This window comes from Palaemon carinicauda, chromosome 2, assembly GCF_036898095.1.
Source record: "Palaemon carinicauda isolate YSFRI2023 chromosome 2, ASM3689809v2, whole genome shotgun sequence".
Lineage (NCBI taxonomy): Eukaryota > Metazoa > Arthropoda > Malacostraca > Decapoda > Palaemonidae > Palaemon > Palaemon carinicauda.
In genome coordinates this window covers 95909490-95923062 of record NC_090726.1, presented here as the reverse complement: position 1 = coordinate 95923062, position 13573 = coordinate 95909490, and the positions used below count along the sequence as shown (strand labels likewise).

The 13573-nt window shown below is 38.5% G+C and overlaps 1 protein-coding gene across 1 annotated transcript in view; it reads right to left on the bottom strand.

The window, feature by feature from the left end:
* LOC137626005 (acyl-CoA-binding domain-containing protein 5-like) overlaps nucleotides 1–1811 on the bottom strand; it is a 366138-nt gene extending 364327 nt beyond the window's left edge. The window contains exon 1 of the mRNA XM_068357096.1: nucleotides 1529–1811. Coding sequence (XP_068213197.1) covers nucleotides 1529–1589 — 61 coding nt within the window. The 5' untranslated portion in view covers nucleotides 1590–1811. The remainder of the gene's footprint in view (nucleotides 1–1528) is intronic.
* Nucleotides 1812–13573: the final 11762 nt, after the last annotated feature.

Below are 13573 nucleotides of genomic sequence, written 5' to 3'. Positions count from 1 at the left end.
GCTCGATAGCGCAGGAGACGAGGGCCTCTGAACCGGGGAACGTTGGAGAAAATGACACCGCAGTGTAACGCATCTAAGAATGTCGCACAGGCGAGCGCTTAGCTAAAGCACCCCAGGCAGCAAAGGATGCTTGGGTAGCTTTGAAAGATCAGGTTCAGTCGGAGGTCGTTGAGGAGATGTACAACCTGTAGAATGTCGCAAGGTTGTTGAATGCATGCGTCTACTTTTTCCTCGTGAAGAGGAACACTTAGGCCTTGATCATGAATGTTCCATTTGCAATCGTAAATGTTCTGTTCGTAATCATGAGCGCCTTGCTCATGAGCTTCACGCTCACGAGACCAAAGACTATCGCGGTCTCGGCACTCTTCTTCTAGAAGGTGTTTTGACTGTTTCTTACGCGATCTAACATTATTCAATGATAAAATCATACTTAACGAGTGACCAACATTGTCTCATACATACACATGTTTACAAAGTGAAATATAAGATTGAATACTAAGTGGCAACTTAAGAACAATGCTTGTCCGAAGCAAAAATAAAAAAGTATCACCAGATTTGCTGCATACTGTACTTTAAATGATTTTGATGGTATTACATATGGGAAATCCATAGTTTTCAAATTATTGATATTTTAAAATTCTGGAAGTTATGACTGAAAAACCATATTTTAAAAGGAAAACAAACACCAGGGCAGCTAACTAAGGTTCCCCACCTAACCTAACCTAGAAGCCGTATCCTTACCTACTTATCTTAGAACCTCTCATATCCTTAACTTACCCTAAGACTAAGTCTCAAATCTGTATTTGCTTTCCAAAAGGCTTCACTCATGAAACTGGTGTTTTCAGATATATTTCCTGGGGTGTATGTATGATAGCGGCCACCTGTATGCATCATTATGGCTAACTTAAAATATAGCAGTGTAAGGGGGGTCACAGAGGGGCGTCAAGCCCCTTCCCCCTCATTAGGTATGTAGGCAAGGACATGGCTTGTAGGTTAGGTTAAGGGGGAAAGTTCAGGTCCATTCTTAATCAACACGAGGAACTGGCAAGGCCCCTGTTTCCTAGTTTAACTCTACCATAAAACTTGAAAAGTATGTATATCCTACAATTCACACCATAAAAAAATTGTACTCCCAAAAGTAAAATGGAATGTTTATGAATGACAAAATTTACATATAAGAGAATGATTAACTAGAAGAGCATCGAGAGGATGTGAATACATGTATCATATAAGCGGACATTTATTGTTAATATTAACCTTATTATGAAGATAAATCTTGATTGTTAAGTCTAGCCTTGATCTTACTATAAATTTGCTTACATTATCGTTTGGAGACATTTATTTGACCAATCATTAACATCAAGGAGTCTACACCAACAGTAGGCATGACCTAGGTTGAGTGGTTTCTGCTAGGCTTAAGACAAATGAATTTCAATCGGGATACTTTAACATTTCGAGGCTAGTTTAGCTTCTTTTAAAGCAGCTTAGTTCACACTGTTTGAAGGGAAAAAAAAACTCTTAACCTTACCATCCTTAGGTAAGCACTTGATGATGTTAACGGCCGCATTAAACCTTTCCTCGCTAGTCATAGCTGGTCTTTACATTCAACGGGTCCCTTTTTTATTTATATTTTAGTAATTGTATAAGTTACAGTGACATTTAGTATCAGTGCAACATCGTCAACAACCAACCACCTTCGGGATGACCGTGACGGCCTGACGAACCAACACGGAACTATTCTACTACTGACTGTGTACTGAAGGATTTTTTCCCCCTGGCCTGGGCCCTATCCCTTTGGCCTTATATCTTCGTGTGTTTATTTACGTTTTGTCACTGACAGATGCAGTTCCACGAGCGTATACAGGGTTTTTAATTCACTTTGATAATGCATTTCCCAAGTAACAGATAAGCTAATATTACTAAAATTATGTAATTATAAAAAAAAAAAAACTAATATTTTTAGCTTGTAGGTTTATATGACACCATGCTTGCTCAACAAAACAAAACCTATGTTTGAAAGTTGGAACTGGTTACATTGTGCAAGAGAATCATTGTTATAACGCCTAACTTAAATAAGATTTGAAATTATGCGAATCTGTATTACGAATGACAGAAAGTGGGTGTTCTATTTCCCACTTCTAAATTCGATAAAGGAAGAGATAAGGACCGGGTGTTGATTGGTTTCACAAGAAATACGCTAATGTCACCAATGATGAAAACATCATTAAACATAAGAAATGCATTTATGTCTTATGTATTGATGAGACCTGTTCATTGACAGATGCAATAGATTTGTTTGAAATTAAAGTGAATGGTGCCAATAAAAATCAACAGTGAATTTACTCCAGTATGTCAACAAAAGAGTATATACAGTAGTATCATGGTTGAAGATGATAATCTCAATAAGACTGGATTATTGGAGATTACAATAAGGATGATGGCTGCTTCTACCACACTAAGTTAATCTACAGTAAGTTGGTGATTAGGTATCGCACAGGCTTCTGGTAAAATTACCGAGAAGAAAAGAAAGGTTTTAAATTATTAAAGATTAATAAAAATGTGTTTTCTAGCTCGAATGTGTGGAATTTCTCATCACAATAACACCCTAACACTATTTTTGTGTGGTTATAATGTTATGTATTCTTTCTCATGATGTTTATTCATTTTTATAGCTAAAATTACACGTAACTATTACCAGAATGACACTGTGGAGAAAGTTTTTATTTTATCTGAGTGAGAATGTCTCCCTATAACATGTAACAAAGAATTAATCAGGGGATATATATCATCATAATTAAAAGCTAAGCTACAACCCTAGTAGGAAAACCAGGATACTACGGATATAAGCCCAAGGGCTCCAACAGGGAAAATTAGCCCAGTGAGGAAAGGAAATAAACAAACTACAGGAGATCCAATGAACAATTAGAATAAGATATCTATTTCAATATTCTTAGTGTTTTTAAACACTAAGAATATTGAAATAGATATTTTATGTATAAACTATAAAAAATTTAAAAACATAAAGAGAAATAAGATAGCATAGTGTGCCGAAGTGTACCTTCGAGCAAGAGAATTAATTATACCCCAAGACAGTGGGAGCCCATATTGTATAGAGGCTATGGCACTACCTAAGACTAGAGAATAATTGTGAAGAATTTTCTTCACTCTTCTTCTTCCAATCTTATTTTTAACTCTCTTCTACTAATACTGTAGCTACCCCTTAAACGTCCTCTCTTATATTCAATTTTCTTTACGGAACATAGGGAAGACTATTCTAAACTAAAGCTTGTTGACAGCGGCGCACGCCATGCTCGTGACGCCACAGCGTAGATACGCACACCAGAGGACCTTAGTAGTAACCCCGCCGTATGTTGGTTCTTTCCTTAACTACATGGGTCGAGATTAAATTCCTAAACTGAATTTTGATATAAATTTCAATACTGCTGAATTAATGCATCTTATATTTCTCAATATCAATTAAGGTTTGTTAATTTTAAGATGTATGCCCATCGCACCAGTCCATTGCTAATTAATCATTTAAACTATTAATTTTTAGCAAGCCAGAATAGGTAGGATTGTTGTATACATAAACTCCCTTAGAGCAGCAAGATTTCTCTAAAGTATTTAGTACAAAATCCTGCCTCCTCTGCACTCCTTGCAACAATACATTGCCCTGTCCTGAAGTCCCGATATGGCACCCCCAATGAAGTACCATACGCATCAAGCTCCTCACCTGTCTGGAAAGGTGAAGCCAGGTGATCTCCTCGACCTGAGTGTCGGCCCATTCGATCAGAAGCCGGCCTGGACGACTGACCTGCCTGGTCAGTGAACCCGTGCACCTCTGGCTCACCCCCACCCCTCTCTCCCAAAACTCGACTCGCAAAAGATTGCTGCCGGTCGGAGAGATTGAGAAGAAGAGGACCCTGGTGTACCATAGTTGCAGCCAAAGTGAGAATTTTTGGGGTGAGCCAGGCAAGAGTGCAAGGTGCCAATTAGTGCGACGACCAGGTCAACAGCTATCATGGGCATAGGACTAATCTCAAAGGAGTGCAGGTACTACAACAATGGCCATTTAGTTTCCCCCCATTTCTTCTTAGCTTAGACTAATTTTAACTTGCTTAGAATAACTGGCTTTTACACTATTCGGACAGTGTGCGGTGGGATTGTGTGTAAATATTTTTCCGTTATTATTTCTTGCTTGGAGACTAGCACAGTCTCTGGGTCACATGGGCCACGTGCCCGACCCCATTTTGATTATTAATTATTGTAGACCACGTGTCTGAACCATTTTTCATTATTTGAATTGCATTTCTTTTGATACCATTTTTTGTGCTGTTAAGATGTCCGTTTTCTTTTAATGTAAATTTGTGAATAAATCAATATTAGGTTAATTAAACCTCCTTAGTATTTTTGCTCCCTCATTTATTTAATGTTTAAACTGGGAACATTTGAAGAGTAAACCTAAGTAAGTCTGTAGGTGGTAACAGCGAGGAACTTTGCATTAATATATTTGCTTCGAAGGTAAAGATCCTTATCTTTAAACTTTTAAACTACATTACATCACTGCTCCCATTTTGGATTTTGTCTAATTACATTAACGTAAAATACCTGTCCAGCATCTCGCTAGGGTAGCTGGGACGGAGTTGGAACAGAGCCTGAGAGTGAGATGACTTTAGACCTGACAAAGCTAGAGTAGGCCATAAATCATTTCTAATTCTACGTGTGGAGTTCTCCGGCCTCTGGACAGTAAAATTTCCCCTTTTGTATTTGAGAGTGATGGTTAGTAAATTGTGACAGTAAAGTATTAGCCCCGAGAGTAAGTGCTCATTATCCTCCCCTGTTGAACTTTATGTAACTGTCATAAGGAGACTTTCCCGGACTAAATTCCCACTCAGAACATAAAAAAATTCTCCACAATAATAGTTTGATTTTAGGGTGTGAGTCTCATAGAGGAGCAAGTTACCATAGCTAAAGAATCTCTTCTATACATATCAAGAGGAATAAAGCCACTGAACAACTACAATGCAGTAGCTAACCCCCTTGAGCAAAGAAGAATTGTGTGGTAATCTTGGTGTTATCAGATGTATGATGACAGAGGAGAGTGTGGAAAGAATATGTCAGACTATTCGGTGCATGTGTAGGCAAAGGAAAAATGAGTCTGAAGAAAGATATGGCTCTCAGCGTCTATGTGGGGATCACGGGCGCCTGAACATGCTAACAGAACATCGCCGACATGACCTCCTACTTGCTCAAAGCAAAAGCTTTCTCTGCGCTCGACCTCCTGTGGTATTATCAGGTGCCCATAAACCCAGAAGACATACCCACCACAAATTTCCCCACAACATGACGTAGGCACTATAGATTGTCGGAGGGGCCGGTTGACGGAAAATGTTTGGCAGGGATGACCAACGGGTTGCCATACACCATTTCAGCTGATGAGACATCCAGGGTGTTCTTAGGAGTGGTTCTTAGTCCCAGGAGGACTAATGGAAGCTGAGTAAGCCAGTTGGAGTCCTTGCAGCGGGACATCAAAGATGCTTTGGGGTGCGATGAAAACGTTCAACCTTTCCTTTGGCAGCAAGGTTGTAGGCAGTTGTCTGATGTAAGGTGATTCCAAGGAGATTCAATAATGATGTCCACAAATGAGAGGTGAAAGTGGTACCTCTGTCAGAAGTAATATGCTCAGGGATACCAAATCTCGCTATCCATCCTGAGGGTAAGGCATATGTAGGCTACATGAGGCAGACGTTGCTGTTTCCATGGGAATGGCTTCAGGCCAATGAATGGAGGGGTTGATGACGATTAACAGGTAACGATGTCCTTATGATGCAGGTAGGGGACCTACTACATTGACAAGAATGTGGGCAAAACAACGGTGAGGTTGACGAAAAGTACCCACTCCTGAATCAGTGTCAATGTACTTTTGAAGTTTGGCATGAAGTACAGGCACAGACCCAATCCTTAGTAATGCCATGCCAAATGAATTTTGTCTTCAGTAGCTGTGCAGTAGATTCTCACGCTTCTCTTAGGCTAAAATCAGTAGCGACAACACCGCATACACTTACTGCACAGCCTCTACATTTGCATTGCATCCAGAAGGCTTAAATCATTGGCAGGGATGTGAAAGGACATGAGTGGAATCAAAACATCTGTTGGCGCATAGGAGCAGGTAGCCACGGTCTAGGTCTACCAGTACTGACATCACAGAGGAGGGTAGTGTTGGAGTCATCAAGAGGGATGTCTTCCCAACAGAGGAATGTGCAGAATGTCCTACATGCTTGGTACTTTGGATCTTTTCGTTGGACTTCTGCCGAGGCGTTGTAATCCAATCCCAGGTGCATGGCAGCCAATATTTTTCTTAACAAAGCATCCACAATAGGATTCATTTCCCCAGGGACATGTTGAAGGGTGCAATTGTAATCAGCCATGGCAGAGAGATGTCAGCGTTGATGGGTGGACTAGGTATCGGACTGTCGAGTGAAGCTGTGCATCATGTGGTCCCTTCTTGACGCAGAGAGCCATCTTTCTTTAGAATGAAGTGTAAGGGTGACAACCATGGGCTTGAGGCCTTTTGGCAAAGGCCCATTTCTTCCTTTTCAGCGAATGTTTATTTAGCAGCTGTCAAATGGTCCGATGCCAGACGCATGAATCTGGCAAATACTGGGGGCCCCGTATTCTTGATATGGTGAAAAATACCGTGTTTGGCCGTAACCGTGGGCGTTTGATGAAGTTCTGGATGGAGAACTTCTGGGTAGGACGTGAAGAAACGTACCTAGACATCCGTTGGTGTGCTGATGTGGAGAGCGAGGTCTGAAAGCTGCTTGGAGAAGTGTTGATGAGTAAAATTCAGCCTTGACTAGCCATCTGTGAACAACATCAACCAGGAGGTGGTAATCTGATAGGAAATGCTCGATAAGGATTGGCAATTTTACATCAGCAATGAGATACATTTAGTGATATTAGGTGCTTAAAAATAATAATATGAGGTTGTTGTAACTCTCGGTGGGTATTACAGATCCGTTGGGAGCTACCAGGCAGATGTTGGCAGATTTACTTTACTTACTTACTTTAAAAGCTTTTTTTCTGGTCCCATACAGTAGGGAAACCCTACTCTCTACAGGACCTCCACAGTCATGTTATCCTGTTCGTTCCAAAGCATTCAATATTTCACACCGCATATTGCTTATTTATTATTAAATCCACATTATCGAATCACTTTGAGAACAAGAAAGTCTTAAGTTTCCTCTTGAAAACATTTATCTCTTCAGGCTTTTGAATGTCTAGTGGGAGCTTATTTTATAGTCTCGCAGCCACATATATCTAGGTTCGAATAATTTGTAACCATCTGTAACTATTCTCGTGTCAACACAATTTATTGGCTGCACAATGTGTAACAATTCTCTTAGATATTTTGGACATCCTGTTCTGATAACTTGATGCATTATTGTACATATTTTAAACTCAAGACTAGCTTTAATAGGCAGCCAGTGTAAATTAATTAGTATAGTAGTGATCCTTTCTCTCGGTGGGACATCATTTATCAGAGTTGCTCCTCGGTTTATTACATTTTGTAATTTCTTAAGTTGCACCTTTGGCAAATGTAGTAGATGGAGTTACGGTAGTCAATCCTGGTAACAGCACAGTTTATCACAAATTTCTTTACAGAATGTTCATCCAGTACTTCTTTATAAAAGAAATGTTTCCAAGATGATAAATAACAGCTTTTACAGCATTATTTATTTTGACATTGAAAGACAAGTTACAATCAAGAGATGCCCCTAGATCACTAAGTTTACTAGCTATCAGGACAGAGTTATTATTTATGTTTATTTGAATATCACCTAAGTTCCTTACACTGTTTTTCTTTCCACCCACCATAAACTCAGCTTCATTTTAATTTGATTATAGTTATCTGATTGTCATTCATTATCTAACACTGGCAAGAATTCAGTTTAGAGTTTCAGTATTGTCATCTATATCATTTATGGAGAAGTAAAATTGTGTATCATCTGCAAATAGTTTGAACTTCACTCCATGCCTTTGTAGTATTTTTGACAGACCAATAGTATAGACACAGAATGAGATGGGTCCCAGTACACTCCCCTGAGCTACCCCTCTGTTGAAAGGTTCACATGATGAATAAGAGTTTCCAATTTGCCCTCAATAATTTCTGTCACAAGTAGTCTTTTAGGTATTCAAAAGCTTTATCTTGAAGACAGATGGACTATAGATTATTTAGTAGTAGTTCGTGCACAACTGTATCAAAAGCACCAAGTAGATCAAGTAACATTAAAATACTGCAATTGTTTTCATCCATCACTTCCAGCATATCATTTACAATAGAAAAGATAGCTGTCTCCGCAGAGTATAATTTTCTTTAAGCCTACTAGTTGTCTGGCAAAGCTTCTATTTCTTCTAAGTGACCAATTAGTTGTTTAAGAATTACGTATTTTAGCACCCTTAAAACCAAGGATAAATTTAAAATATGTCTATGCGAGCTTAATTCCTGATAATCTAGAGCAGCGGTCGCCAACTTTCCAAACTTCACGGACCACTAAATGCATAATTCTAAATTTGGCGGACCAATAACATGGATTTTTAAAAAAGAAGGTAAATATAATTATATAACTTGATAATGATGTGGGTATTTGATCTCAAAACATCACAAGATAGGCAATTGAATTATGCTCATTTGGCAATAGTTTCATGCAAATCAGATAAAAATTGGCCACGATATGGCAAAAAGAAGATTTTTTTTTTCCATTTTTGTTACATTTGCATTGTCTTTGACCCAATCACTCCCAAAATCTAATCGCATTGTCCTTGGACTATGACCCATCATCACACCAAATTTCATAAGATTCGGTCTGATAGTATTTGGGTTATGCGAATCACAAACACACAGATAGACATACAAACAAATAAATACACAAACACGGGTAATGGCACCACTATATCATGCTGTGTATCACAAGATAGGCAATTAAATGATGCACATTATGGCACTCGTTTCACGAAAATCGGATAAAAATCGACCACGATATAGCAAAAAGACATTTTTTTTACCTTTTCATGACTTTCACCTTGACCTTTGAACCCAATCACTCCAAATCTACGTAAATTGTCTTTGGATCATGACCAATCATCCCACAAAATTTCATGAGATTCGGTCAAATAGTTTTCGAATTATGCAAATCACAACCACAAACACAGACATACAAACGTACGCCTATCAAAACATAACCTTCGCCGTAAGGAAGTTCGCGAAGGTAATAACAAACAGGGAACTTTTGTTGTATTAATCGGCGTCAATGACCTTCGATGCCAGGATGCCAGAGAACCTCAAATCATTCATTCATTCATTGTTGCATTAATATTGAATGCAAGTATTTCATATAAAGTTCAAGTTTAAATATTACAAAAAAGAAATGAAAATGTTAAGTTTATCTAAGTATTGCACATTTTTGGTGTGATATTTAAAAAAGTTAAAGTTGCGGGTTTTAGGTCTCCACTGAGACGATCTACATCATTCTCCTCGGGCGACCATAAGCCAGCAGGGACTATCACTAGTCCCCTCTAACCTCCCCCCCCCCCCCCAGGCGCCACCCTGGGGAGTACCCCCCGGTACTTATGCTTGTTTGAAATAAGCTACAATTACATTACTGAAGATTTTATGTCATTTCGAGATCGGTAGTAAGTCTTAATTGATGTAACAGATATAAATATTTTTTCACACAAATATGCTAGAAATTTAAAAAAAAAAAAAAAAAAAAAAAAATCCATGCCCTTCACTCAGTGTAGGCCTTCACAATTTATGGAGAGCCTAAAATAAGGTCTTGATAAGGATGACTAGAATTTAGATTTTTAAGAATATCGTTGCATAATAGATCGATGATGCTTTCATTTTCATTCACGCTTAAATGTATAGTGTTATTTTTAATGTTTGCTAGAAATGGATCTATCATTCACATATTGTCATGCCTTGGATCTTCTTCCTTTGTGTTATAACAACCCAAAAATTATGTCGATGACTTTAATTGCTGTTGAAGTGCTGTCAGACAAGTTCATTAGCTAAATCTGATGGTTTTGATTGCAAGTGACTTTCAGAATACACAATACCAGAATCTTTGCTTGCTTTTTCTTACTAATTATGGGTCTATTATATCCTATTTTATTTGAATCTAAAAGCCAAAACATAAAGGAAGAATTGTTAATTTGAGTAACCGTTACTCATCGTGTTTGATGAGTTTCACATATAACGGTTGCCTGGCTCTTGCTGAAGCAGGGAAGGTAGGTAACTGCATTCAATACGGTTATGAAATAGATAGAGCATGTTCCGTTTTATTTGATATGCGTTCTATGTAGGCCTACACTACATCAGGAAAAATTCATTTATAATATATAATTTATTTCAATTAATATTGCAGTTAGTTAATTAATTATGTTCTTTTCTGGTAAATGCTGGATTCAAATTTTTAATGTTAGATCTGCCTAAAATGCTAATTTTGCAACACTGGGTTCTCTGTCTTCTGTGCAATTTGTATCAGGGTTTCCTGAAGAGGATTAAGAAAACGAAAATGGAAATATCACAATTTTTCTGCAGACCACCAAAATTTTTTCACGGACCACCGTTTGGCGACCGCTGATCTAGAGCACTTTTCAGAACCGGTGTTATATAGCCATTTTCTCAGATTTAGGAAACTTATATTCATCGATGCTTGTATTTGCTATTATCGGGATTATATCAGCTAGACTAGAAAAGTTTCTTTCTCCAGTTACTTCAGATATTGGTATTGGATTGATCATACAGTTGGTTTTCTTTGCTATCTTGATAATACTGGTGACATCTTGTGTTGTTATTGAATTTCGTTAAATTTGTCTATTTATCTGGTGTAGCATTAATCTGATGTTGAATATTTATAATTTACTTAGTTATATTTTCCATTTTGTTTTTAAAGAATTCTAGAAAATTATTTGCTAGTTCCTGGTCACTGTACCCCTCCGGTAGCCTTTTTTCTTTTACCTTTCCCATTATGCCATTTAGGAGAGAATTTCGATGTGTGTCTAAATTTTATTTTCTTCACCACTGCGTGTTTCTGTAGAGATAGTCTAAGTGTAATAAGTTCGCGCACTGGAGAGATAGTGCACTGCTTTTCTACATTTATATCAAATACAATGTTATTCATTCCATCACTTAAAACTAGTTCCAACATATACCCAGTCAGAGTAATAGAAAAGTCAACATTATTCACCAACTGATATGATTCCAATAACTCACTAAATGCTGAAACATCAAGATATGATGTGTCGTCTATCCAAAGATCAAAGTCTCCACAAATAACTAATTTATTTTTATCCATGATTAATCATCTCAATGAATCACTAAATTCTTCAAAGAAGATACTAGTATTTGTTCTCGGATGTTTGTAAAACTGTTATAATGGATATTCTTTTTTTTTTTTTTTTTGTGCATAAAGTTTATTTCTATATATTCAAAGCTTGTTACACTAGTTCTTTTTAAATCTTGAGATTTGAGTAACCCTTATGAGACCTGCCCTCTCTCAGAAAATGAAAGAAAGCCGTTGTGTAGGGGTCATTTCAGCGATCTTAGCCGTGTCAGCCTTGCTAGTACGTCCAAATATTTCTCATTTATGAATTCATAGATTTGAATAGTTTTATTACCAACAGATTGTAAATTTACAAAGCCACAGTTTATGACATCTTTAATATCCATGGTCAGTATTTTCTGCTAGTTTTTTCAATTCCAAATCATAAGCTTTGCAATTTCTTGAATTCACCGTGTGGTCATCTGGTTTATTTAACTTAGTGTAGTTTATAAATTTTTCCTGTAGCAAATTACATATATGTTGGAATGTTTTATTCTGAACATTTCTCGCAGACTCTATCATCAGTCTTAAACTTGCAATCTTTTTCAAAATGTCCATATCTCTGACAATGGTAGCAAGTGATCACATGGTACGTAACACGTATATTATAAGTATCTCATCGCAACATAACTTTATCACCATTATCATGAATAGCCTTCTGAACTTCAGGATCACATTTCAACAAGTAAGGGGTAATCCCACTTGCAGAACATTTCTAGAATACCAAACTTATTTAGACAGACTACGTTGTGTCTGAGAGAGTGGCCACGGCAGAAAAGAACAGCAAGCACCTGTGTCTACCAACAACTGCACACCTGTACCTGCATCATGTAATAAGAAGAGATTAGTAACAAGATGGCCATCGCCACAAGCGATGACCTACACACACGTTTTTTTGGCCATTGACAACCGTTCATACATTTCTTCACAGCAGTCCCAAATCTGGAGTGATAGTAGCATAATTGCAGCCGATGGGCATTAGTAAGTGACTGTAGAGGTCATTGGTTGGGGCATGAGTGAGTGGTGGGTGGTGGACAGCCGTGTGGCTGCTCCGGCACATCACGGGGTGTCCATCTGTGTCCTGCTGCATGCTTGTCTGCCTCAGTCAATATTGAATAGTTGTCCTCTTTGTCAGGAGTGGCGGCATTGATGGAGGTCTTGAAGGTAGTGAAGGGGCTGTCCATAAGGGCGTCAGTATTAGTCATCAGGTCCTTCATGAGCAAATTATCAACATAGGGTATGTTAGTGCATACTGGTTGGGGTAAGCGTTGTACCCAAAGGGAATGGAGTAGGTTCACCTCACAAGGAGAGCTGTCTGTGGCAGGTTGTAGGGTGAGCGAAGCCTTTTGGTTCACCATCGGTTGTTGAGAGAGCTGAAAAAGTTTGGCTATGCGGGCAGCTGGCACTGGCGAGTTTTGCTCCAGGAGGTATGTTTTTTAGGGGGTCTTACCTATCTGAGGTGTCCCCTTACTTGCAAAGCCAATCAGATATTTCCAGGAAACTATCCTCCGTGATCGTCATGAAAACATAGTCGGCTTTGGTGCTTGACTGAGTCACACCCTTGATGCGAAACTAAACTTTGGTGCACTGAAACCAAGCGAGTGCCTCTGTACTGGCGAAGGTTGGTAGTTTCATGGATATGAAGTTGATAGGAGAATCAGTGTCGGAAGGTGGGCTCATCAAACAGTAAGACGCAGCAGTGAGGGGGGAAAGCTGGCCACTCTGATGGTCACCAATCGCAGAAGCGAGCAGTTAGGTGATAACTGAAATAAAGTGATTGATTTGGAATTTTCTGGCATCCTGACATCAAAGTAATACCTGAGAAGCGAGGTGAAGGCAAATAACTTTATTTCAACAGATCATGAGTTTATATACAAGAAGTTATAAGCAAGAATGACACACAAAAAATCAAACATAATGATTCATGAACATACAGGCTTAAACAGGTTATCAGTGCGAGGGGAGAAGGATATCGATATATACAATAAAACAGAAATACCTTTACAGTGTACAAACGTGTGTGATACACATGCGGCACAAAGGCAAAGACAGAGATAAGTTGTACTGGGTCGTGCTAAAGTGTTGACATATCAGCGGCTCTCTCTCTCTCTCTCTCTCTCTCTCTCTCTCTCTCTCTCTCTCTCTCTCTCTCTCTCTCTCTCTCTCTCTCCATAAGTTGTCCACGT